Here is a 27,778-nt window from a genome sequence, read left to right on the forward strand (position 1 = left end):
TAAAGACTGCCCTTTATAGGAAAGATTCTCCACATCTGCTCTTAAGTACAGCTGTTCTAACCTGTGGTAGAACTAAAAATTTCGGAGAAGTCTAAAATGAGGTATTACTCTTCGAAGGTAGTTAGCTTTTAGTTGTTGTTGTTGGTTTAACTCTTCTCCTCTCTTGGATGTGCTTGCCTTCTATACTTTTCCTTCCCATTGTGGAGGTTTTTATGGTTTTATAGTAACTTCTTCTGGAAACTTCTTCTTGGAAATACGTGTTGGGGAAAAAAAATCCACACAAAACACAAACTAATTTATCTCTAATAACAAGAGCCCAAAGAATAGAATTCATCAAGTGCTTATTATTCATAGATTCAAGGAACCTAATTTTTTTATTTGGTACAAACAATTAGAAGTATTACTAATGCTGCATCTCCAAAGAGTTGAATGTCTTCAATGGTTTGATGTTTTTCTTCTGCAGTTCACCTGATCACTGCAGTGATCACACTGACAGTGGGATGGATTTGAAACTTAAGCTTGTTAAATATTAGATTAAAACCCAGTGCAGAATTTGTAGCCTAAGGCTGCACAAATATTGTAAAATTTAAATGATAAATCATTTGAGAGAGATGCATAACCCACTAGACTAATGGATACACAGGAAAAAAAGCCTCATTTAATTGCTGTTAGAAAATGGGAGAAACCCTGGGGAGGTTTAGAAGTTCATAGCCTTCAGAGAAACTCTAACATAGATTTCACAACATTAGCTACTGTGGTGCAGAATGCTTCAGGTTGTCAAGAACAATTTGTGTCATTTAATCTATCCTTAAATCTGTTGAGAACAAGTCTGTGTGCTTTCCTTGCCCTCACTGTTATTATAGAAGGATTATTTATGGGGGCTCACCTCTCTAACTCTTTGAAAATTTATGCTCTGTTTCTTATGATTTCCTCACAGTTAAATTTCTTCTGCAATACTATTTTCTCCCTCTGATATTTGTTTTGCTGTTGTATTTACATAAACACACCAGTGGCTGCCATCTGATGGTATTTTTGCTAAACGATTCAAGAAAGTTCTTTTCACTTTGCTATCTTTTCTTTATCATTACAACAGCCCTCTTTCACATTTGGTTTACAAGTGACATCACTGCTTCTCTGTTTCCTAGGAAAAGAAAAAAAATCATAGGTTCACGTATCTAACTTGTATTTCTGGTTTATGATCATCCTGTTTTTCAGTAGGTCACCTGAACCTTTCCCTTCTGTTGTTCCAGTACCTTAGCTCCTTTTTTATAATAGTACTTCTTTGTCAATCTGTGAGGATACCATTCTGGATTTATATGGGGAAAGCAAATGGCATTTAGATTACAAGTCCTTAGGAAATCAGCCTGCCTTATTTCTGATGCTCACAGACAACATATTTTCTTGGCAATTACAAGTATTTGCAGTTTGCATGGAGACACGTAGTTCTTTTTATTCTGCAAATACGTCAGAGATTTGTGTGCAGATATGCAAATAGTATAAGTGCTGCTCTTAAAATTAATTTGCTGTCTTCTTTGATAGATCTGGAGAAGGTGCTACAAAATTTCTGTAATGTGCCATCTGTTTTATGTATGTTTTCTGGTTGACATGCACTCACTTGAGAAATGTGACAGTAGCAGAGAAAAAAGGCAGCATTATTTATCTCTGGTGTTACTGTCCATGGGACCCATAAAATAACTTAAGATCATTTTAATATCAAGAGAATCAATTTTCTGCTGCTTTCTCCTTCCTTTGCCTTCTGTAAAGTATGCCTTATAGGACATATATAGACATGTGTAGGATAGGAATTCTGTGTTTGCAGGTGAACAGGCTTTTAAAGAGAGATGTTTTGAGGTCTGAGAAAAAATTCTGTTACCTTGCTATATCATAAACCCTAAGACTCTAAGCCTCCCCAGCAGAGTTTATTTCTTGAAGTCAACAATATTTATAATAGGTAGAGAAAGTGCTTGCTGCCTTGTGTATAAGGCTGGGCCCATGAAGGCAAAATACTTCAATCCTGAAACATTTACATGCAGTACACGGAACAGAACCACCTGAATCTGGAACGAGACTTCTGAATAATGCTTGTTGCAAGCAAAACCAGACTGGACTACAACACTGTGCTAGACCAGTACTTTTTAGAACATCCCAAGTGCAAAAAATATTTTTCTATTTATTAACTGCTGGATGAATCTGTTATAAAACCTAAATACATAAATGAGCCTGTAAAACGAGGGGTAAGGTAGTCTTGTCAAAAATGCTATGGGTAGATGAAGAGGTCCTAAGAAGAATAACTGAAGTTAGGCGATATTATCTCTAAAAGACAAATATGTAAGAAACTGATACTATATTTCAGTGCATACTGTCCAAGGTTGTAGTAGTCCATATATTTTCAAACTAATAGTGCTCCAGTGACTGTCCTCACAAGTGTAGTGTTTTTGTTGTCAAGATGATTTTTATCAACAGGCAGTCACAACTGATCTGAAAGTAGTTCTGAATTCTGGGAACCTAGAGGAGAATCAGACAGGTAGTTTTCTGGAATCATGTATTTAGAGATGGGGGAGGTAAACCTAATTGTTAATTTTCTTTACTAAACTATAGATATGCATTTTTTGAGAGTGGTTATTGCATTTTTTCTAAATATAAATATGAAAATCACTGTTATCAGCCGTAGATTTGGAAGTGACTTGATTTAAAGAGGGCTCTTCTTTACTGGGAGTACTTTCTGTGGGATGAGAGATTAAGTGACATTTTTAAAGAGCTACATGGGTTTCAAATTGTAGGACGTTAAAAAAAAAAATTAAAACAAGGATACATTTTGCAACAGATTATGACCTGCCACTGCTAGAAGAAAATATTAGTTTGTCTTCAGAGTTACAGAACTTCTCATTTTGGAAATCAACAGGCTATTAATCAATTTCTCTTCATTGTGTTCTCATTTAAAACCTTGCTAAAGAAAGCAAAGGAAAAAAAAAATCACATGGACAAATTTAGAAGTTCACAAATGCCAAGCGGGAAGGCTTCACAACTTTAGTAAATTGGATGTTTGCACATTAGAGTGTGAATGCTGATTTTAACCTTTCCATCGGGAATTTTGTATGCTGTGTAATTGACAGGTGAGAGCTATATTCCCTTATTAGCTTCCCGTCTCTGTTACTTCCTAGGCACAAGACTAGACAGGGGTGAGAAACAGCACATCAGTAATAGAAACCAGGAGCTGGAAGTAGAATGAATGTTGGGAAAACTGGAGCTATTGCTAAATCCTGTTTGCTTTGATACGTGTAACAGCTCACTTGGAAGTCAAACTGTTCAGTGCATGTTTAGGGATTTTGCCTTACTGTGATGTTTTTGAGACTATGTGTTTTGTTCAGTTGCAGCCTGTAGTATTTGTGCCAATATTTAGTGTATTAAGAACATTTCTGGCACCTTACAGACTGTCATTGTATGTGCAATACTCCATGGAGCAGATGTACTTTAGGGTGCTATTTTTGTAGTCATTTGCCATGTCTCTAAGGAAGTACCTGTGGGGGGTGTACTGCAGACCAGAGGCTCAGCCACTTGATGTGTATGTAGAGAGGAACAGCTAACAGTTCTCTATCTCTCCAGAAACCATCCACTCAACAATACTTAAAATACTAGATCTTATAAAGTTTTGGAGGGTTAAAAAAGAAAAATTTAATTTTGGACCAAGACAATAAAACCCTGAATGGGGATTGTGTTCATATAGATGTCCTATGCAAAAGTATCCCTTGGTTGTGCTTCAAGAAGTTAGGCATGGCCTGTGTCTGTAATAAAATTTGTGGCTGTGATGTGAAGTTTTTGTCTGTGTTTTCTTCCCTCAAATCTTAAAGCACCATTGGTCACCCTGATATTTCTGCCATGCCATCACAGTTTCACTCTACTGTTTAAAATAAATAGCTTGCATTTCAATTAGGGTATATGCTATTTTTTAAAATATGTGCAGTGTTGATTTAAAGTTTTCTAAGCTGTGAGAAATAGACTATCTGCTCTGCTTGATTGCTTCCACCTTGCATTTATTGCTGCACATTTGTTTTATTTATTTATGGTAAGAGTTTGCAAGGCTGTGCTTGTATGCAGACCAAGTGCTTATTCCAGCCTATTCCAATGAATTATTTCCACTCACTGGAAACTCTCCTGTCGCTATCCATACTAGTAATTTTATTGACAATTATAGTCAAATGTTAGTATTAACTAAACTATTGGAATTCTTGATTGTTAAAACCAGGTTTGGAGTTTTTTACATTTATCTGTAGCATCTGCGTTTTCTAAATCTGGCTAGAACAGTACCCTGAGAAGATATTTGCTTACCAATTTGCAGCTTTACATTGTTCTAACTCTCCTACAATCAAAGAAGAAAACAAGGGAGACGAGGTTTTTGCATTTTTCAAAGTTTGTAGATATTTGATGTTGAGTTAGTCTGTTTAGCAAATTGTTTTATTGCTGAGGTCTGCTCAGTAGAGGGAAGGTTTGCAATTTTAAAATTCATTCATTAAAAGAGTGTTATAATATTGGATTTATGTTAAGACAAGTAAAACAAAGGCTGTCTCTGTCAAATCTAGGCATTTATTTTAAACATATATTTGAAACACATTTTGTATTTTAACATCATGAGTTACAGATAAATAATGGCCAGTTTTACTGATAAGATAATGTTATATTGTCATTTTTCTTTTCCCCTTTAAAAAACTTTTGAGATAAAGACTCTAGTTTCCTCAGTTATCACTGTGATTGCTTTCCATGAGGAGATGGGAGGAGAAATGCAGCATGTTTAGATTAAATATTTAACGCTTTAAAAATGTTTGATTTGTCAGTAGTGAAAAAACAGTGTTGAGCACAATTTTCATTCATGATGTATTGTGTTAGCATAGGAGATATGTTGGTACACTGTTGGTGTAGAATTTATGACAGGACTGTAGGTAAAATGTTCTATTTGCTGTTTTGTTGCCAAACTTGACAAGAAGCAAATATAAACTATCAAATATCAATGTAGGTGGGATTTTTTTCTCCCGTAAAATCTAACATGTAGTTGTTTGTGGATCTGCTGATCTTGGAATTGCTCCTTTAACTGAAGAATTAAGAGATCCACTCAAGGGCCTTGGGTTCAGTGGAATAGGTGGGGATGGAAATGCAAAATTCCCAAAGGCTCAAGCTGCTCACTCAGAGCTTCCCTGGTGGTGGGGGAAGTGCTTGTGAGCTCAGTACAGGTAACTTTCAGTTTGTTATACAGGCAATGATTAAGTTGTTATGGGAGGAACAAGCTGAGAGCCCAGGCTTAGTTAGCAGAGGTAGTTGTTTAAAATGAAGCTCTGAGACAAGTACCTCAAAGACAAGAGACTCCTTGTGAAAGACTGAGGGCTTTCGGGGGCTGTGTGCAGCAGGCAATTGTTAGGTACTGTTTTCAGAGACAGTGGGGGAGAGAAGCTTAGGATAGCTTTTGGTTATTACAGTGTTGAGGTGAGTGATTTTAACACTTGACAAATACCTCTCTCACAGTCATAAACTGTCAGGCTTTGTCTGAGGGCCAGGGCTACTACCTGTTTCATCAGCTACACCAACCTCTTCTGGGGTGCTTTCCTCCAATACTTGTCCTTCCCAGCAGACTTAACAGGTTTCACGCTTGTGAGATGCATTGCCAATGAGAGGTACTAGTAGAAACACTTTGCAGTTTTGTAGTATGTTAGGTAGGTCTGTCACTGTATGTGTTGTAATCTGTGAAAACAATGTATTTTGGGAATGATTTGCATTTTCTTGGTGCTGGTGATGCACATGAATACTTAGAGATGTAAATTAAAGAGAGTAATTTGCATTTACAGAGAAAGAAGTAGGAACACTTGCTTTTGCAGTGATTTAAACACATCCTTGTTAATCAAATGTGAGGCTGTATTCTGTGCTGGAAGATGTGCAATAATGCATTTCTTCATAAACTTTGTCTCACAGATTACCTTGCCCATTAAGGGAGATAGATCTTTACACTGATTTTTCCATATGACACCCTGTGTGTCCTTCAGAAAGTTTGCTGTAGTCAGAAATGACTAAATCCTTTAAACTGATACTGTGTTGTTCTAAAAGTATTTGTACCGCTACTCTTTTTCTGCCTTTTAAACTGACTGTGGTGTTATTTAAGAGAAATGAGATGACTTTTAGGATCGGAGTACATATGCTGAGAGACTTAGCCTAGAGAACAAATTTGGAGTTTGAGGTTAGATCTCTTCTAATTTTTTTTTTCTTTTAATTAGTGAAGAAAATGAAAGCACGCTAATACTCTTTAAAACTTCTGTGATATTTACTGTAATTTCAGTTATTACAGTAACTAGCTGCTTTACATGCATTTTATAAGTTACTTGAATAAATTTTTGCTCTTAATTACTTGTTTTGGTTATTGCTCATATTAAACATTTTTGCTAACTCATGAATAACTATGAACTTAAATACATAACAGCTCTCACTGTTTCTGATTAAGTATATTGAATATTATTATAGTATCATGATTAAAGACTCTCCTGTTAAATGTATGGATAAGTGTATACCTGTGCATCGATGTGTTTGAGATTTCCTGTGGCTCCAGGTGGACACCACCTGAAATTTGTGCAGTTTATTTCTGCATAAGCTGTGATACAGTGTTTTGCACTTTCCGTTGAGTTGACTTATCTTTGAATTAGGTGGAACCTCAATGAAAATCAGACTTTATGTATGATTGTTCAAATTCCACCCAACGCCAAAAAGTATTTTTAGTTAATCAAAATATCTGTGTTCCATTCTTAAACTTCCAACACTTTTTTTCCTATTTTATTTTGTTTGTTTTATTTTGTTTTGTTTTAATTTTATTTCTATTTTTTTTAGTGAGTGACAGTTGCTTCAGGAACCTTGCCGAGGATCGTAGTGGGATAAACCTTAAAGATCTGGTCCAAGACCCTTCTTTGTGAGTATCTGGCTCTTATTGCTAAGCAAAGAAAAGCTTCTTCCTGATATCCTTGTGAGTAGTTTTGTAATTATATAAAGAAGTAGTATGATGAAGTACACATAATGCTTTAGTGGTTTATGCTTGTTAGTCTTTAATACAAGCAAGTTAGATTAAAGCAAGTTACAAGATACAAGCAAGTTGTATTTAAGACTTGTTAGTCTTTAATACAAGCCAGTATTATTCAAACCACCTTGTTTGTAATATAATTCTGAAGTAACATCCAGAGAGCACATACAGTAAATGGTTTGAGAGTCATCAGAGGTAACAGATTGTGCATGCTAGTATTTCTATAGTGGACTTGTATGCTCATTGTTGCCCCTCTTTTTTTAAGCAGGAATTGCATATAAATTAGAATATTACTGGATAATTGTTATTGTCAATGACCTTAATCTAGAATCTGTTTTCTTTGCATCTGATTTTATACAGCTAATATGTTTCTTCCTCTACTAGCTGTTTCAACTTAAGTATGTATGCACGTGGTCTAAATTTTGCTTCATCTCAAGACTGCTGGTCTTTATCTCAGTATTGTATCTTTCTCCAAAATCAAATTCAATTTAATGAGCTTTGAGCCTGACTTGAAATTGTATCAGACTTTGTAATTCAGTTTTGTGTTTGTGGGTTTTTTTGTTCATGGGGTTTTTTCTCATCTGTTAACTTTAGTACTAGCTGAAAATGTTCTTGCTAGTGTGTGAGTGTGCCACTTGCTATGAGGGAAAGAAAAAAGAGAAAAAAATTTGCATCTTTTTAACATGAATGACAGTGCATTCCACTGTGAGCTCTAATGTGATGGTCCTTGCTGCTGAAAGAGCGGATTTTTCAGTAATGAATAAGAAGTAGTAAAAAATAAGGTGCATTTGGCATGTTATTTCAGTTACAGGGATTTATAGTAATTAGGTAGATGCAGAATTTATTTTGTCATGTTGCTACAGGTAAATGCCATAAATGCATGGGTACATGCATTCTTGGGCAATTTTGACATAGTGTATGCAACTGATGATTTATACATCTGAAATTATAAAGGTACAAGGGGCAAGTATAATTGTTGCTTGATACGTAGAGTGACTGCAATAGATAAATTTTTAATAGTTACTGTTTAAGTGTTGAAGTCAAGGCTATTTTAAAGGTCTTAATTTTCAGAATTTTTCTGTTGAATGGTATTTTTTTTTTGCGTATCTTTGATTGGTTGGCTTTGTTGATTCTTTTTCATTTGTTTGCTTTAGAATTGTATGTGGGTTTTGCAGCTGCAGGTAGGCTTATGTGCTACACGTACTTTTGGGCTTGCACCTCTTGAGTTTACTCTTAGAAAGTTGAATTGCCTTTGTTGTAGACTGATTCTTTTCTGTATTTTTTTACCAGAAGTGAAGGAATCGTTTTATTTTCTTCCTTGACCATAACTCACATGAAGAGTATTGTAATAAATTATTGTAATGTTCAAAAGAAATTAAATGGATTTCTGTTTCTTATAGCGTAAGAAGCACAAGTGACAACAATGTAGCCATTTTTGTCATTTTGAAAGACTGAATAAAGTCTCAGTACATGTTAGATTTCAAGGGCTGCTTAAGATAATTTGCTATATGACAGATTACAGTGCAAGGAAAGTGTCCTCTTCCTGCTGAATGATAGGAGTTTATAGACTTGGGTTTGTCTTTCCAAATCAATATTCTTGCTGTTTTATGACTGAGCACCTATTAAGAGTTCTTGCAAAATGTGTAATAGTGTGAGTGAATCTCCAAAATGAAGAAACCATCTAAGGTAATATTGCTCAATCCAGCCTTCTGTAGGTGACTCTTAAGGTCCTGTGGGGTCTGAATTCTTTGTTATGCAAAGGACAGTATTGGGATGAAGCATGGCAGTGCCAGACAAAGAAATGTTTTAATTTTTTTTTTCAAATAAAGAATAAAGTTTAATTAAAATCTTATGCCTATTTGGCTATGATTGATGCTTGTAATAATACCTGGAATCATAAAATAGCATTTGATTAATCCTCTTACCCATTTAATATTTAGACTTTAGGATTTCTTTAGTGCTCATTTGTGCTGACTGTAGATGCATTGCCTCTTTTTCTTTATAATCTCAAACACAAACATTAGATTTACATTAAAAATTCTCATGTTTTCTCTGCAAATGGCTGTGTCCCTCTTAGTTTGCCATTCTTGGCTCTGCAACAGACAACTTCTCTTTTGTTATTGCAAAAGGCCTTTTTTTTTTTTTTTGACAGCTGAAAGTGTGTCTTTACCTTGAAATTAAACTCTATAAAATAGACAGCATTGTTGGTTTTTTTCATTGATGTTTGATTTATATAGAATATGCCTAATTGTCAGAGTAGCCTTTTTTCCCCAGGTGATTTCCCAGCTGGAGCAGAACTGTAAACTTAATCTGCTTTCAGTTCTCTCAGCAGTGCTAATAAAAGCTCTGCTGCTCAAATCAATAGTTAGATCACCTATGCTTGCATGGGATTAGCTCAAAATTTACTGTGTGTCAATAAAAATGAAAATTCTGCTAAAGGAAAAAAAAACCCAAACACCAAGCATATCAAATAAACCTGAAGTGAGGAGTTATAGATTGTTGGAGAAGGAAGCATGCAACAACTTTAAACTTAAATTTCATTTAGTGGTTAAATAGAGAAAAATTTAATTTCCACAAAAAGTTGACCGTAGTTCACCTGTAAAAGTGGTTTGAGAGTTAAGTGCTGTTTTTTATTCATTGCAGATAATCATAGAGTAGTTTGGGTTGGAAAGGTCCTTTAAAGGTCACTTCCTACAGTGAGCAGGGATGTCTTCAGCTAGATTGGTTTCCCTGGAGCTCAGGGATATGTCTGCTATATACAGTGTCCTGTTTTGGACACCAAACTCAGAGATCCAGAGGTGTGTAGAATAAAAGAAAGAGGTGAAGACAGAAAATGCAGTGCATAGCAGGTTAATTAATTGAAGAAACAGTGTCAAGAGAGAAAGTATGAGTGTTCTACAGTATATAAAAGATTATTGAAAGGTTTGTTCTGTTTGCCTAGTGAGAAAGAATTAGTTCAGTTTATAGTAGACAACATTGATTGGATAGTTTGAAGAAATGCTAAATGTCATTTGGTGAAAAAACTGGATTCTATAGCTAAGAATGTCAGGGAGAGTTCTGCAGATTTTAATCTTACGTATTTGATCCAGTGTAAGTGTAGAGAGCTGGAAGGGCAAACCTATTTTTTTTTCCTCCCTTTTTTCTTTTTCCTTTTCTTCTGTGAAAATGTATGCATTCTGGTTTGTCTTCTGTGTAATTAATATGACCAAAAAACAGATGGAACTTAATTTGGTTCCTATAAAGGTAACTTAATGTGACTATGAATATTCAAATCCCATGATTTGGTTTAGATGATGCCCTGCCTACCATTCCAGTAACTCATAACAGATATTTAAAATGTTTCACTCTACAGAGGAGATTATTCTCCATGAGAAGACTATAGGTATTTTTCCATTCATTGTCCTAAACAGCAGAGCTGCAGCGAGCAGGTGCAATTGGAGGAACTAGGCTGCTGGTTCTTAGATGATGGTTCAGACTTTATTCAGCTGAAGTAAAATACAGTGAAATAGCTTAAGATGCTAGCAAAGTTCTGCTTTTGTGGGGAGATCTTTGAGGCTCTTTAGCAAGGCAAAAGGCTGGTGCTTAAGGAAAGTTAAACATATTGATCAGTTCACTTGACCCCTTGCTCATGAGCAGACTGAATGGTCTGCACTCCTCTGTCTTCCTGTCCTTTTCCACCCTCAACAGCCAATCTGTGCTCAGGAGAGAAATGGGTATAATGATATATGAGATATAATGAAATACGTTTATCACCTGAACCTTCTTCTGAGATTTCTACTACTGCTTTTCTTTTCTCAGTGGAAGTTACTTAAATACACCTGAAGAGTGAACCATCAGATCATTAGATTGTTAGGTATATAGGTCCACCTACTTCAAGCAGAAGCTCTATGTATAGAGATTCTGAAGTTTTAGTTCTTAGTGTCACTTTATAAGATGTTTCTTTCAGCTCTAGCCTGTATATAGACAAAAAGTTTATAAAATACTTGTCTAAACAGAAAAGAGGATCCTTTTAATATTTCTGTGCAATTCAGTAGCTGCAGCTGCAGATAATCACTGATGCATTTGTTTTGGAAACATCTTCAGAGCTTCTTTGCGTTGAACAATATCCAAGAGATTCTGAATAACTTCTTTCTAGGCAAAATCACATCACATCTAAACTGTGTTTCATGTCTCCTTCAGACTGACTATGAGAGTAGATAAATATAAAATGTAAGAACAGGTAACTTTTGACAGGAAATTAGAACTTGTTTTAATGAGTGTGTACTACAGAGAAGAAAATGTTATTTACCCTCCAAGTAATCTCATTAGAAAGACAACCAAAATGGTAATAGACCTATTAGTAAGAAACTTGTGGATTAATTCTGAGTTCCATTTTTTCCATGACAGGAGATAGAAATCTCACAGAAGTCATCTTTATCCCTTATTGTATTTTACAGCCTTACAAGGAGGTGCTAGGTAATTCTTCTGGGAAGAAGTGGTGAGGTCCTTAGAATTTGTCACTTAAGGACTGATGACAATAAAGAAATCCTTGAGGAGCTCTAGGGTTTTTTTAAGTCTTACTAGGTACATAAGATATACTATAGGATGAAACAAATACCTGGATGGATGAGGGAGCAGCAGTGGATATTGTCTGCTTTGAGTTCAGCAAGGCTTTTGGCACTGTCTCTCACAGCATCCTTATAGGCAATTTCCTCAGGAAATGTGGGCTGGATGAGTGGACATTGAGGTGAATTGAGAACTGCCCGAGTGGCAGATCCCAGAGGGTTATAATCAGTGGCACAGGGTCTAGGTGAAGGCTATCACTGGTGGTGTCTTCTAAGGGCCAGTGCTGGGCCCATAATTCTTTACCTTAATTCATCAATTTCTTGGATGAAGGGCAGATCCTTCTTCAGCAAGGTCACTGATGACACAAAGCTGGGAGCAGTGACTGATAGCCCAGAGGGCTGTGCAGCCCTTCAGAAGGACCTCAGCAGGCTGGAGAGATGGGCAGAGAAGAACTGCCTGAGATTCAGCAAAGGCAAGTGCAGGGTCCTGCAGCTGGGCAGGAATAACCCCATGGCCCAGGCCAGACTGAGGGCTGAGCTGCTGGGAAGCAGCTCTGTGGAGAAGGGCCTGGGGGTCCTGGTGGACAGCAAACTGTCCCTGAGCCAGCAGTGTGTCCTTGTGGCCAAGAGGGCCAATGGGATCCTGAGCTGCATTAGGAAGGGCATGGCCAGCAGGTCAAGGGAGGGGATCCTGCCCCTCTGCTCAGCCCTGGTGAGCCTCACCTGGAGTGCTGGGTTGAATTCTGGATGCAATCCCATGCAATGTGCTCTTAAGATGACCCACTGTGGTCCCTTCCAGCCTTAGCTATTCTGTGATTGAAGACTTGATAAATGCACTGTTAAGTCTGTGGATGTAAAACTTCAGTTTCCATCTTCACATGGAGGAATCTGTCTAGCCCTTTTTGAGAAAAACTAGAAGTATTGTAGCTTATACTTTCTATGATTTGCTCATCCTTTGAAAGCCAGTGTCGTATTCTGTCTTGCTGAAGGTTACAAATTCAGTGTTATGAGGATACCAGTTCACACCCTCTCTCCTTTGTGCAGCCTTTCTAGTTTTTCAATGCCTGTTACAGTATATTAATGTCATGCCTTTTTCTTTTATTTAGCTACTGGTCTCAGTAATGCTGTATAGAGAGGAAACATTTATTTGGTAATTCTATCCACAGTTACCTTGTTGTGCAGCAACCTTTTAGTGGGAGTTCATGCTCAGTTGTTTGTCCATTTGTTGACTGTATTAGCATGTTTTCCCTAATAGGCTTACAAAAATACTTCTCTGCTTCTCTTGCCTCCTGAGCTCATCTGTGGCATGGAGTGATTTTATCAGGTTATCTTTATTAGGATGGCTGGAGAGCTGTCTGTGGTAGCCCAGACTATTATGCAGAAAAGCAATGTTAGGCATTACAGAAATGCTGCCTATTTTAAGCATTGAATCTAGTGAAAAAGTTGTACTTGACAAACTTCCAAAGTTCTGAGAACTGCATAAAGGAATTCATGAGGATGAGTCTAATCTAATAAGTACTTCTTAAGAGTTGATATACATAAAATTGGCTTCGTGCTGTCTTTATAGTTTCTGATTGATCTAGAAGATTGAGATATACCTTTATCTGCTTCAACTGCAAGCAGAGCTTTTGTGTGCCTTAAAAAATTTTATTTGCCTTTCCATCAAGATAATTAAAACATGCTTAAGACCTTGAGTGGCCAGAGTTTCTTCTCCAGCCAGTTTCACCGCTTGGCTTCTCTGTAGTCCAACCAGCCTCCATCAAATGTATCACACAAATGTATCTTGTTCGTTTGCCAATTTTTTTTTACCTCCAGTCATATGAACAAGTCCTTAAATGTTTTCTCTGGTTCTTGCACTTCAAGAAAAAGAATTCTCAACCTACGAGATTCCTTGGCAGTTTCTAGCAAAAATGGCTAATATTGCGTGTGTCCTTTGGCTGTTTAAGCTTAATGACTCATAAACCTATAAGAACAACTTCATCTGTCTGAAGCAAACCCATAGCAGCACACTCTGCAAAGCAGAATATAAGAAAATGTCTTTTTTAAGCACTTAGTACCTTTCAACTCAAATGATTTTTACATCTTGGCCCAAAGCAGTCTCCTGTAAACCTCTCTAAAGCTCTGTGTCAGCTTTATCTACCAATAGTAGTTACATTTAGAACAAACATGTCTTCTCTTATCATACAGTTACCAAATTCTTAGAAGGAAATTTCTTCTTCTTGCTCTTGGAATGCCCTGTGGTAGCCTGCAATTAAGAAGTTCATGAGCTAATCAAGAAACTGCATAAGTTGCTCTAAAACTAAAGGCTGTGCAGCCCCAGAGCTGGGTCGGGGCTGATAAGTATTGTTGACGGGAGAGGGTTGGTTGTTTGCATGGCAGCTGCATCTTGGGTCTTCCATCTCTCTCTTCAGTTCTAGTAAAAGTTTCAGAATTAAGTACTGTACTTCTCTGTGTTGCAGGGATTCACTGCCTCAAGCTTGTTAGCTAGGAACCTCTATCTGAACAAGTTTAGGGATTTTCTCTACGTATGGGATCTATAGCATGGATATATGATGTTTCTCTAGCTAAACAAGTTTAGGTATTTTCTCTGCTTATAGGATCTGTAAGGATATATCATGTTTGTTGGAATAAGAAACCTCTTCATTGGTCATGGAGATTTACTAGATCCTTCATTTTCAGATTTAAGGCTTGTTGTTGTTATTATTAAACATACTTAAATTTTCATTTAGGAAAAGAAATGAAAATGTTACAAATTTTTTTAAGGTTTCAAAAGAAAAGCTATGCCCTTCCTTCTCTGTTTCATTATGTTTGCTCTCTGATGGCTGAAAAGAAATACACAGGACACAGGTTCAGAAATCTTGATCAAGTTTCAGTCTCGCCAGTATCACAGTTTATTAAAAGTTATTTCTATGTTTGTTTTAAACCTTCATTTGAAAATTGCCCACTCTACTTCTAACTTCAAATTCATGCTTCTAACTTCCAATTAAAAAAAAAAATTTTTTACAAATGCAATTTTTAAATCCTGTTGTCTTAATGACTTCTGTTCTCAAGTTGTACAAGAAAGAGCCTTAATACTTCCCATCAGCAGTCAGATGCTTTGCCAATTTCTGGGAAGCCAGGCCTCAGCACACACAAGAATTGCCTGGGAAGACAAATACTGTAGTGTCTGATGTTACACCCCTTCCTCCTCCTTTCCTTGAGCATTTATTGCTGAGCACAATGTTAAGGTATGGAATATCCCTTTGGTCAGCAGTGCTGGCTGTGCTCTCTCCCAGCTCTTTCCTATCCCCAGCCTTACTTGCTGGGGTGGCAGAGCAGGGAAAGAAAAGGTCTTGATGTTTTACAAGCACTGTTCAACCGCAGTGAAAACATTGGTGTGTTATCAGTGCAGTTCAGTCACAAATCCAAAACACAGCAATTCTGGTGCAGCCACCTGCTGCGGAGAAAGACAACTCCATCCCAATCAGATTTAGGTCACATACGAGTAATACTACAATTGTAATACTTTTTGTAATTAAAAAAAAAAATGTAAATAATTTTTGTAGTTACTTTTTTTTTGCATTTCGAAGGAATATAGACAAGCTTCCTGTGTGTTTGGGTATATGCAGGACCAGACCAGAATGACTTTTACAGAAGAAGTAGGAAAATTGAGAATGTACCAAGTACTGTCATAGTCTCAGAATTAAGTACCAGAAGACTTATTTCTCTAATCATTTGCACTAATAATTAATAAGAATAGACAGTAGTAGAATGTAAAATGTTCATTTGATTGAATATAATTTTATAGCCTGTCATTTGCTTTGGAATATAATGGCATAGCAGCTCAGCTTCCTGGTCAATATTCTATTTTTTAAAACAACAGTCCAAATTATTTTTAAAAGCTTAATGTGTAATGATAGGGATTTCCTTAAGGGATTGTGCTGTACACCTCTCTGACATTTTGTCTTCTCATCCAACCCAAATCCACCACAGCTTCTAGTTGCATTCTCTAGTCTTCTCTTGATGACCTAATCTTGCCTTGGTCTTTTAACTCCAGGCTTCTTTTGGAGGGGTCTTTTCATGGCATTTGCTATTTTTGTCAGCTTTCCACTCTCAAAACTCAAACAGCTTCTTCTAGCCTATTTGCCACCTCCAGACTTCATCCAAATCTCAGCTAACCTGACTTCACCTGACTTAATTCTTTCAAACTTCAGTGATTTCTATTTAGATTCTGTTATTTTCTGGGTATGTAAAGGGGGTTGTCTTCTCATAGTGTCTACACTATGAAAAATATTTTTTTTGTGTATCTACAGGTAAGATATAGTCCAGTGCTGATCTTAGCTTAAACTGCATTTTTTAAGATAATGCTCTGAAAGGATTCTCTTAATACTTCATAGTGCATTAAGTGTGTTTCTGTGTACTCAGAATTTTTTTTTTTTAAGTACTTTCTAAAAAAATCAAGTACCAAACAGAAGACCTATTTATATGACTATAAACCTCAGATGTGCTTAAATCCTGACTACTTTATTAACTTCTAGTGGGGGTATGATATGGATGATAAGGTTAAGCAGAGATTTGGAACAGCTTCCACACAAAGAAATTAAATAGGCTAGAGTTTTTCACTTCAACAAAGAAACAACATATGGTGGAGGTATACAGAATGAATAGCATTAAAAAAAAAGTCAGAGGCAATTATTCACTGTTTTTCACAGATCAGAAATTGTGACAGGAAAAAATCGAGCAGCAGGTTTAAAATTAATAAATGTACATACTTGTACAAGTGTGGCAGAACTGGATGTTTCATAATTGATGTAACATCACATGGAAGCCTGGAGTATGAATGATAGATACAAATAAAGGAATTAGGCTGATAGACCTACTGTGGCTGTTAAAGCCAATTAATTGCATGCAGCATCTAGGTCAGGAAATCTCCTGAACTGAAGGCAGCAAGAGGTGTTAAGTGTGTACCAGGAAAGAAATCATGTTCTGTGTCGTGTGTTTATTCCCTAAGCATTTGTTTCTTAGCACCAAAACCATCATACTGACTTATGTGCACATTTAGACTGAGCTATTATGGCAATTTTTACATACTTCTTTCAGGAGTAGTACTTTAATACAAAGAGTGGAGCACTCACAAACTTGAAAATTTTTCTATTGTGTGAGCAAACACTTGTCCTTCGAAGTAGAACAGGCTTCCCTGACATGGCTAAACTGAAATTTGGAACTCACAGAAATGGAGGAACAAAACCATCTCAACACAGCTTTTGGTAATTTACTACATGATAGAAAATTGCTCTCCTCTAATCTCACTATTAAAAATTACTAAGGGATCTTCTGAACTGCTCTGAAAAGTGATTGTGAGCCAACCCCTGGACATGATTCTCTTTGTATAAGAGGCTACTTTTTGTCTAAGCTATAACTACTTGAAAGAATGCCTTATTTAGAGAAGGCCTCTCTGAAATTTGTGTGCCTATTTGCAGTATAGATTAGGTTAGCACGGGGATTGCATGATCTGCTACTGAAATATTTTAATAGAATAGAGATGTAAAGGAAGCCATTGCTGCACATCTTAGGAATGATTCTGACACTGATAAACACAAAATTGCTATGCACAGATCTGTTTGTGCTTTTATGCAATGTTATTCACTGCATTTCAGTTTGAGATTGCTTTCTTAATTAGAATTGTCCTGCCATAACTTTTTCTGGGGGACTCCTATAAAATCACATTTTAGTAGTGTATAACAGAAATCTCTACAGATGGTGGCTTAAGAAAGAAAAGTATAGCTATCCTACAGTAAATCTTGTGGGTTTTTAATGTATGCTTTTCTCACTTTTGCTACAGCTTGAATTTTACCATGGATTCTTCACTTACTCTTTTTCCCTTTATGCATGCTACCATTTAAACATCACAAGAGTTTAACCAGGACTTAAGTATTTTATTATAGATTAAGATAGCATTGAGCTCAAAACTGACATATTAAGGGTTGAAAAATTATCCCTAGTGATTTTCCACACACTATGTCAAAGAAACACAGTTATATTACAGCAGTAAATGCTTCCCTTTATACCCTTACTTAATTCTGTTCTTAGCTTTTTGGTCCTTCTTTAACTACAGCATCTTCCTTCTTACCTCCATTTTCATCCCTTTCCTTATAGTCTAATAAGGAGAAATTCTTATTCTATTAAAATTCTATTCTTTATTCATTATTTGGTATCGGATACAAGAATGTATCTTGTCTGTATTTGTGGTTGGAAATACAGTGTATCCTTTTGAAATTTGTTATTGGTGTCATTTTCAGATAGATGATTGATTTAGAAAATACAGGTTGCTCTGGAGTGAGTGTCAGTTGACTGACATGATTGTAACATCTGTTTTGAAAATGTACATTCAGGTTCTTTTTTTTCCTCAACCCCTCTTCATTCAGTATTTTTCTCATTGTCACAAGCATTCTATGCAGTTCATGTGCTCTATAGCTTAGTATAGTGTGTGGAAATGCTCAGTGGCAAGTGTTCAAAACCAAAATAGGTCATGGAGGAACTATTAAATGTGGGAATGCATGATTGGAACGTCTTCTCCATTTTAACAAAGGATATAATTATTACTTACAAGGTGGTGATTTTTAGTCTACTGTGTTCCATTTTCCCAAAAGGTTCACATAAAGATAACCTTTAATGTATTCTTTCCTTTTTTTGCTAACATAAAAAACCACTGTTCTAACAGAGTCAGGAAAGCCATTCACTACACAGATTGCAAACAATTCAGGAAATACACTAATATGTAATTTTGTTTTGGTTTTCACATCCAGAAAAAGAGAACAGAGAGTAACGTGGCTGAGAGACTTTTACCACTCTAGTTCTGGGATGGCTGCAGGATTCAGGACTGAGAAGCAGTGTGTGGTACCACGAGCAGCTGTTGTGTCCATTTTGTGCCTGGAGCTCTAGTTGTACCCGCACCGTTGGCATTTTGTTCAGAAAACTCTGTATTGTGCCTACTCTACTGCATTTGCAATGCTGTGAAAATTAGGGAGCAAGATTTGAAAAAGTTTTAATTCAACCTATCATAATAGTTTTGTACAGTTTAGAACCTCATCTACATCTAAACATGCATGAATTTCAGGGGAAGATCAGAGGCTTCAGGAGTATTAGCCTATCGTATTTCAGGTTTCTTTTGCGAAGTCCAAACCATAAAGAAAAATTTCAGGAGGCACTTGAGTTTTGAATATTCTTGAAACATTAAAACTCTTAAGATAAGTTTTCATAGAATAAGCAACAAAACCCAGAAAATGCTCATCCCAAATGGGGTGATGCTTATCCACTCTTCCCCATATGCAGGTGGATCATCTTGGTTTTGTCTGGATAAGTGCAAAATTTGCTTTCCACCAAGCTACAATACCCTTACTCAAAATCCATCTAAAATGGCTCTCAGAAACTTTACTTTCAAAGCTAAAATAAGTAGAGTTACAATAAATTATTTTAATTCTATAAGAATGTTACTATATTTAGACTGTGTTTTTAGTACAGTTTACGTTAAAATGCATTTTTTTTTCAGAATCTTTCAGCATTGAATCCCTTCTAAAAACAGGAATTTTCTAGAAAAATGCAAAGAAATCCAGTTATTTTTAGTTTTTTTGCTACTTCTCCCTGGCTTAAGAAGGAATGCTGCCTGCCATGAGCCTTAGGCAAATAGCTTTTCAAGGGCAATTCTGCCTGTGATGAAGCAACACATTTCACAGACTAATTCATATTTTTAACAGTATGCTCTGTATTGTTTTTTCAAAAGCTAGCAACCTTAAAAATACATCCTCAAGGAATGAATTTGTGACCAAAAGCTGAGTAAGATTTAAAGATAATCTTTGTGTTCAAATAGGTGGAGTGTTTCTGTGTACTTCATTATTTGCTAATGATTATACAGGCATTAGTAATAGATGAGCTTGTAAAGAGTTGGAGATTTCAAAACAATTTTATATTTTTAATTCTAATATTTTGCATTTATGCAAAAATTCAGTTTTGTGTTAGTAAAGTATTTTGGGATGTGTGTTTTTAAAAAGTCAGAATTGAGAAAACATCTTCCCTTTTTGCTTGTGTTTCAAATGCCTTTGAGAAGTGTCTCTGCTTCAGCCTGCATGGTTGAGCAGGACATTTTGGAGATAAATATGTGAAACAAAAATGCCCCCAAATCTAGTAGAAAAAGAGATTATCAGCTCAAGGTTTTATTCAGAAATCCCAGTGATAGCAGTGAGTTCTACGTTTAGGAAGATGTTTTTTTCTTTCTTCCTTCAGGAGTTTCTCTTGTCCTGCCATCTGCAGTCTTAAGCCTTTTAATCTTTTTAGCTAATTTATTATATATGCTAAACTAAAGTATTTGCCTTTTTTTTTTTTTTTTTTAGTTTATGAATGTTTATGATGCTCAAGTCCTCAAATATAAGATAAAATTTTCATTGGATTGGAACTCTTTTTTCCTCAGTCATGTGTTTCATTGTCTTTGATTTGCTACTATTATTTTCATTGTGTGCATGAGGAAATAAACATGAGCAGTGTGATGACTGCAGCATGTATATACACAAGCTATTTTTGATAGTCAGATAGTATTCTTGTATTACTAACTATAACCTTTCCAGAAAGGTTTTGTCATAGCTTTTGATTTCAGTCACACACTGTTACCATTATCTAAACTTTTCACTAGCTTGCCTGCTTGGGTATTTCTGCATAGCTTAATATACTGACTCAGTGTGAAGGGATAACGATAATCTGTGCAAAGTTAGCAGTACTTAGAAATGCTTTCTTCTTATTATTTCTCTAATGCAGCAATAACTTGTCTTAAAATTTGTTTCAGGGTCATCTTAGCAATCACTTTCATTCCCCAACAAAGAACTGATTTAAGCCTCCATTTTTAACAAGGTCTTAAATACCCTTTAACTTCAGACTATTAGAACTGTTCCTGTACAAAACCTTATGTTATGTGGAAAAACAGCTCTCAAATAAGAGTTTATTAATTAAATTATTAAAGTGTTCCTTTATTTATCAGAGGAATCTTCATTCTTTACATCTTTTCGTTCTGTCAGTCTCTCCCCCAATTTTCCTCTTAATTTAAGGCAGTGGTCTATATATACAGAGCCATCTCAAGACCATGAATTTTTGGTGCTACTTTGGCATATGAAATGATGGTTTCTTTGTACTATTTCTGTTCTTCTGCATAGGACAGGACACTAGCTGAATATTTTTAACAAGTTAGATTCCCAGATTATTAGCTACCCTAATAGCAAGCTTTTGTGTTGCCCTGTCCTCTGTAATTGTATTCAGTTTACAGAAAGATTATGTTGGAATCATCACTGGAGAAGAAAGAGGAGGTAAATGAAACATCAGTAAACATTGGTAAGAAATTATTCGGGCTCATTGGGGCAAGTTTTGAAACTCAATGTATTTGGACAAGAACTGTGACTGTAAGTATATCCACAAAGAGGTAGGCATCTGTAGTTTCTACAATTACAGTGGCACAAAGCAATGTGTACTTCTTAAGACACAGGAATACTGAGTAATGCAAAGGATCAGACCACTGACAGCCTTATGAAAAGGAGGCTTGTACATATTTGACTGCTTCCAGAAATTATGTCCCTTCCTTCAGCAAAGTTGGACTCCATGCTGGCTTATGTCCTTTCTATCTCAGCAGAAGCTACTCTTGAGGAGAGACTTTATCAGAAAATGTTTTGACATTCTCTTATTCTGGAACAGGAGTGAATGATGAAATAAGACATTCAAATACATCTGCAGTATTCAGGTTTTACAGCTGTTTCTGTTGTTGCTTCCTTTTAAAACCCATGGAAGAAAATGCTAACTGAAATTATTGATCATTAGCCTGTGTTGATCCTGTGTTCAGTTCTGCAGCAGGTCAGCATCTTTACAGGATCAAATAAGCTATCTTCTGCAGTAGCTAGTTACAGGAGGAAAATCTAATAATACTGCAGGAAAGTGATGTACTGTATGTTACTCAGCCTTGAGAAAAGGAAAATTAAGATTTGGAGGGTTTTGTGCTGAGCAGAGGCAAGAAACTGGTCTTGGTAAAATTGCTAAAAATGAATTATTCTCAACAGAATCTAATAATCAAGACCCTTTCTAAATAGTCTGTTTCACAGCTATAGATCATGTTTTCAGGCAGTAGAAAATAAAACTTTTTCTGATGGAACTGTCGGTTAATTTGTAAAAGGAAAGCTATGTAATGAAATAAGACAAGTGTTTGTTTACAACTGCAATTAATAAAAAGTCTAATAGTGGGATGGTTGTGGGTGTGAATTAAGGGAGAATACTGAATGGATAACTTAAGTTAAATTTGATATGCCCTGTGATCAAGTGGAGCTAAAAAATACTGAAAAAACATAAGCAAGTCCATGAGGAAGAGGAAAGCAGATGAACTAATCAATAAATATTTTGTACTTGGCCGGTAAAAGCGAGTGAAATGTTGAACATGAAATGAAACTGGCAAACAAAAAAAATTGAATATTTGATTTCATGTCAAAGTGTTTATAAAACCTTTCACTAAGGAACTTTGATAAAATTTTATGATGCACAACTATTTTAGTTTAAATTGCATTATGTATTTAAGTGAAAAAAGTCACTGGAAATTTGTCAAGTAGCTCTTTCCCAATTTTAATTTGAAAGATCTCAAATGTGTATAAATGAGTTATATGTGCTACTAAGAACTATTCTGTTGTATCATTCTCATGGAGCAATGCACTGTTTCTAATTACGCTGTTATAACATGCAACATATTTTATACATTTTATATTTAAATTATGTAATTAATGTAATTTACCTATTCCCTTGCTAATAGCTTTTGACAAATAAGGACAAGTGAGTACTCAGCTGGCTGGTTGTAAGAGAGATGTCTGTAGCACAGTGCTGAGTGCAAGCCAACATGCTGTTCCTCTCAGCATGGTTTATTAGCTGTGGCTCAGTGCCACTCTCACTGTGGTACAGAGTTGGCTGTGATCTTATGTGGGATGCTGGTATAGCTCCCTGAAAATAACAAATGGATCCAAGGTTTTGGTTGGTTTATTTTTTTCTTCCTTCATCTCCTATGTTTAATAGTTCAGTTGTTAATAAAAGCTCTGAGAATTCTGTCAGAAGAGGTAGTAAACATTTTAAAAAACAAGTCGCAAGCTTGCATTATGATGCATCATTCAAGTATCTGTCAATAACAATTGTTCAGAGTTAGGGTTATTATTTTATTTTATTGCAAAATCAGAAGACTTTTAGTGCCTTATACTTTCTTTAATGCAATTTAATGCAAAACTGTGTCATGGATTGAATTGCTCTGTGGAAGAGAATTCTCCAATAATATGAAAGCTCTCCCTGAAATATTTCTGTATTATAGCTACTTACTCAGCTAATTTTAGAAGGGGGAAAGACTGGGGGAAAGAAAATACTTCGGAAACTTTTTTGTTCTGTTTTTTCTTCTATGTTTTGCTCATGTATGGATCAGAGCAGTTCTGAGGATGAAACTGAGCTGGGGCAAGAGTAGAAATGCCCAAAATGCTACAATACTGTATGATTTTATCAATGTAAACTCAAAGAGAAATTTAACTCCACTCTATCTGTGGAGTTTTTTTGTTGTAATGGCATATGTGGCACAAGTGGAGTCACTGTGCTTCACTGTAAAGATCTGGCCACTGTGAAGTAAAGATCAGCTGAACTGTGAGCTAATCAATAGATGTGACAGAAAGGTAACCTTGGAATGGACATTTTTAGGTATCAGGTACTCAACTTCGACTTTCTTTTATTTTTAAACAGTTTATTCATTAAATATTGTTTTGAATTCAGTGCAAGTGGATTTTGGACAAATTACTATGTAAGACTTGCCAAGGTGAATCAGTGAGGGAATGCTTCTACTGTGTATTTATTTTCCTTAAGTAAGATGAAAGAGGATATTCTGGTTTTCATCCTAAAACATCTGTAATCTAAGCTTCAGAGCATGAGAAGTCTGTTTTTTTTTAAAAAGCCATTTATTATAATTATTTTCTGATTTATGAAGCCGGCTAAATGTGTACTAGGCAATCATGTTTCTCAGCTATGAAGAACACTGCTGAATTTGGAGAAGCATGCCTTCTTAGCAGCTTAAGGTATAGAGGCACTGAAGCAATGAAATGTATCTTGACACTTATCTAGGGTCAGGTTATGCATCAGTGAGCATTTAAAGTCAGGTGATGTGGCTGGAGGAAATAGGAGCTAAAGCATTGACTGCTGTTGTGGAGGGATAGCATCACTACTTGTTCTGACATGTTTTGGATGAAAATAGAGCTGACAATATAGTTTATGTTAAAATAATCTAGTAAAATCTACCCATGATATTTTGCTGGAGGGAGGGGAGGGGGAATAGTTATAAGATACAAAATCTGGAGTTTTCTTTTAATTTGTAAATGGTCTTTGTTCCACTAGCTTTCTAGATCCATCTTTTATGTTTCAAATGAAAGAGAGTCTTCCATTGCTTGACCTGATGGCACCACCCACCTACCTCTAAGCTCTTTGATCATGAAGGCAATTCCAAAATAGAACAAAACTTTGTAAAGCAATTATAGTATGGCATTGCCAGCATAATATGATCTTGCAGTTTAACCAGAGGTTAAACTACTAAAATATATTGTACTGGCATTATCGGTAGTGTTTTTTTTCTATCAGTTCTTTAAATGTTCTTTCTTAATGCAATGCTGCAGTTTAGCTTGATTCCTAAGTTTGGGTATCACTTAAACTCATTTCAGTATAGACTGAGATTATTTCTGGGCTTTTGTAACTAGCTTTTTTGGATATTACTGTTACTGTCTGAAGAGTGACGGTGTTTATTGCTAATTCTGGAAGGAAAAGTCAGGTTTCATACTAATAATTGCTTGTTTGGAGTAAAATAGTAAATTGTGATTGGGCAAGAAACATTGCAGTTTCTTACAGTGGTTTATTCATAAAGCCCAGCTATCTCTGTACACAAACATCAAGTTTTTTATATCATTATCCATGAGAGTCATGCATACACTGTGCAGTCCTCATTCCCAGTTTGCAGGTAGACTTGCCCTAACCATCTCTGATTTCCTTTCTGCACCATGGCTTGGCAAGTAGTATGCAATGTTAGTGTTGGTCACCTTAGTCGTTTGCCTATTGCTAGTCAGGAATTCAGCCTTTCAATTAATATAATGTGGTTCTGTGTGCATAGTCTAAGCAAAACCCATGGTGCTTCATCTTTTCCTATGTGATTCTATGATATAGTTTGCATAGTGGCTCTTTCAGATGCCCAGGAACACATCTAAACTGTCTGTGGTACTTACTGGTGGCATTGCAGTCAAACATTTTTCAAGACTGTTCTCCAGATACATGAAATTGATTGTGAGAAAAGAGACACCAACACAGACATGCTGGCAAGTGAAAGATCCCTACTGCTTTAATTTTTTGTGTTTAAACCTCTACGGGATTATAATTTCCAAATACACTGATAAGTGGCAGAGACTTCTAGACTAAATCTCTGCTTTGGATAAGATACCCACCTCCCATCACTTTTGCCATATTTATCTAGATAAATTTACTAGGCCTCCCTGACATGGAATAAACATGCCAGTGCTCAAGGAAGTTACTTATTTTACAGAAATCTAAGCTCCAGGATTCACCTTATCTGTTGCAACTCCTGTGTTGGGACAGAAACTGAGGAAGAGAGAAATCTCTGCCTTATCCGTGTTCTTCAGCTCAGGAGTTGCTGGAGGCATGTTGAAGTTATGGGGCATGTGATGGTCACCGTCACCCACAGGAATGTGATAGTGCTGTGGTGTACTCAGTAACCTTGCAGTCTCCTCTTGAAGTCTTATTTATAGGGGAAGCAATAAAAACAGAGAAGGGCTTCGGAAGATGGAACCAGAGGGGATTGTTTTAGCTAACTATTATTTTTGCTTTTAAGAGAATATTGTACAGACTAGATGGAAGGAGAACATAGCTGTTAGGGACTTACAAGGTAAGTTAAAGCTGCAAGTAAGGAGGAGTAAATAGTTACATTTTGCCAATGGTTTATGTTTGTGCAAGCTATTTAAAAATTAAAAGTAGAAATTATTTTTGGGACCTTAATGGAACAAAATGCTTGAATGCATTTAATCAAAGCCTTCTTAAGTTGTCCAAGATCCACGTGTCCCCAGCCTCCCATGTTTCTGAATAATGAAAGAGTCAGGTTGTAATATGTTGTGGCATGAATAGCAGAGACAATACATCAAGTGGTTTTTAAATTCATCTAGAAATGTTTTGTTGACATTTAAATGATCAGATGCAAAGAAAAAGGGAGTGACAACTACAGAAAACAAAAATTAGTTCTAAAAACCCACAGCCAATAATATATGAATAACAAAGAAGTGCTTTTCAGTATCTTGAATTTGAACAGATACATACAGATATTTTCTAAGCAACTATAAAATATGGATGATGATGACGTCAAAAGTAACTGTAAGTTATCTGGAATGGAGATAACTATGTGAGACATGCAATAAAATCTCACTTGCAGCATTGTCAGTAATACTATTTGTCTATAGAAAGTTCCTTCTAGGTAAGAAGACAGATCAAATGTGGTGGTGTTTTATTCCTGTGACTCCATTCTGTGGCTAAACAGATTTTTCTTTTTCCCTTTCACATTCCCAGCTCAGAGCATACACTAAGAAAACTCCCCTTGAGTCAGATTACTATTTTAAACAGAATTAATTCACTAATTTAGGCCACATAGGGCAATATATGTATATATATGTGAACACACTAATGTATGAAGAAAAAAGAAAACCAGCAAATTCTACTTCTGGTTTTAATGTCTGGAGAAATATAGATATAGCAAGACTGCCACTAGTTGTATGCTGGATCATACTCATACTTAACATCTCTCTGAAATGTGGTGGAGCAAAGTAAGGTGTTGGAGCTTCCAGAAGAGGAAATATTGTGTGAATAAGTTTATTAGCCTTTCTGGATGCTGCTTGTCTCTGAGACTCCTCTCACATTCTTGTAATTTCAGTATTGTGGGATTTAGGGTTTTCTTTTTTAAAACAAGTTATTTAAAAGCTCTGGTGGTGGTCCATAAGCCCTGCGATTTAAATTGTAAAGAAAAATTTCAGTCTAGACTCACATATTCTCCACATTTTATTCATTCCAAGTTTGAATCATCCTGCTCTTGCCTTCAATTATTACTGGTTTTTTTTTGTTGTTTTGGTTTTTTTTTTTTTTTTTTTTTTTTGGGGGGGGGGGGCTTTTTGGTGTTGTTTTGTTTTTTTTTTTTGTATTTTTTTGTTGTTTTGGTTTGGTGTTTTTTTTGGTTTTTTTTTTTTTGTTTGTTTGTTTGTTTTTTGGAATGATGATGTTTTCTGGATGTCTTTTTGCCTAATCATAGAAAATACTGTGACTGCACTTTTGAACCTGTGGTCTGCAATTCATTCCAGCCTGTTCTCCAACATCAAGTGTTCCTCTGTTGCGGGTCCCATTTCCTGGTTTTACGTATCTCAGACTTCCTTTCTTTAGAATAAACACTTAATTTTTTTCACCTTGGCATAAACTGGCACATGGACTTTGTGTGTCTAACCATGCTTCACAAGCATGTTCGCATGCTCGAGTGTCTAAAAATGGAAGAGAAAATATGCACTAGAGTTGCTGGAAAGAAAATTATAGTATTGTAGTGGAATGTGAGCACCATATAAATGGAAAAAGCCTGAGGGGTTTGTGGGGAAGTGCCATATTTTTAAAATTCTTTTCCTTTTGGATAAGTCTGTAGGGGAGGTAGGCAATGTTAATTTCTACAAAAATTAACTTTATGGTTTCTACTAGTTGTTGGTCAACTTATTCTCATAGGAAGAATCTTCTTAATATTTGATTCAGATGGTCTCTTTTGCATTTGGTTAGGAGCAAACAGAGCTCAACTGCAATGACAGGAGTGTCAGCAAAAATAGCTTTATCTTCCTGTATAGGTTTTCTACAAGCTGCTATGGTAATTTACCAGTGAAGTCTTTCATTTCCAGGTGGATCATTGCAATCCTTATCATATCGCCTAAATCCTTTAATTTGCAGTGCCTTCCAAGGTAGGCAAAAGGTCACTCTCCAGCATCACTCTCCAGCACCCATAATTTTTGCTTTCAGTTGAGGTTGGTGAGGATTTTCTGACAGGCAATTGCCAGCAATATATATGCAAATGCTCTGTATCTCTCTTGGGTATCTACTTGCTGGG

At 36.0% G+C, this 27,778-nt stretch overlaps 1 protein-coding gene across 20 annotated transcripts in view; it reads left to right on the top strand.

Moving 5' to 3' along the window:
- Nucleotides 1-27,778, top strand: part of GPHN (gephyrin) — a 275,204-nt gene that overhangs the window by 77,885 nt on the left and 169,541 nt on the right. For all 20 annotated transcript variants that reach the window (XM_053945523.1, XM_053945528.1, XM_053945527.1 and 17 more), the window contains exon 2: nucleotides 6,859-6,937. In XM_053945523.1, coding sequence (XP_053801498.1) covers nucleotides 6,859-6,937 — 79 coding nt within the window. The remainder of the gene's footprint in view (nucleotides 1-6,858; nucleotides 6,938-27,778) is intronic.

This window comes from Vidua chalybeata, chromosome 6 (genome assembly GCF_026979565.1).
Source record: "Vidua chalybeata isolate OUT-0048 chromosome 6, bVidCha1 merged haplotype, whole genome shotgun sequence".
Classification (NCBI taxonomy): Eukaryota; Metazoa; Chordata; class Aves; order Passeriformes; family Viduidae; genus Vidua; species Vidua chalybeata.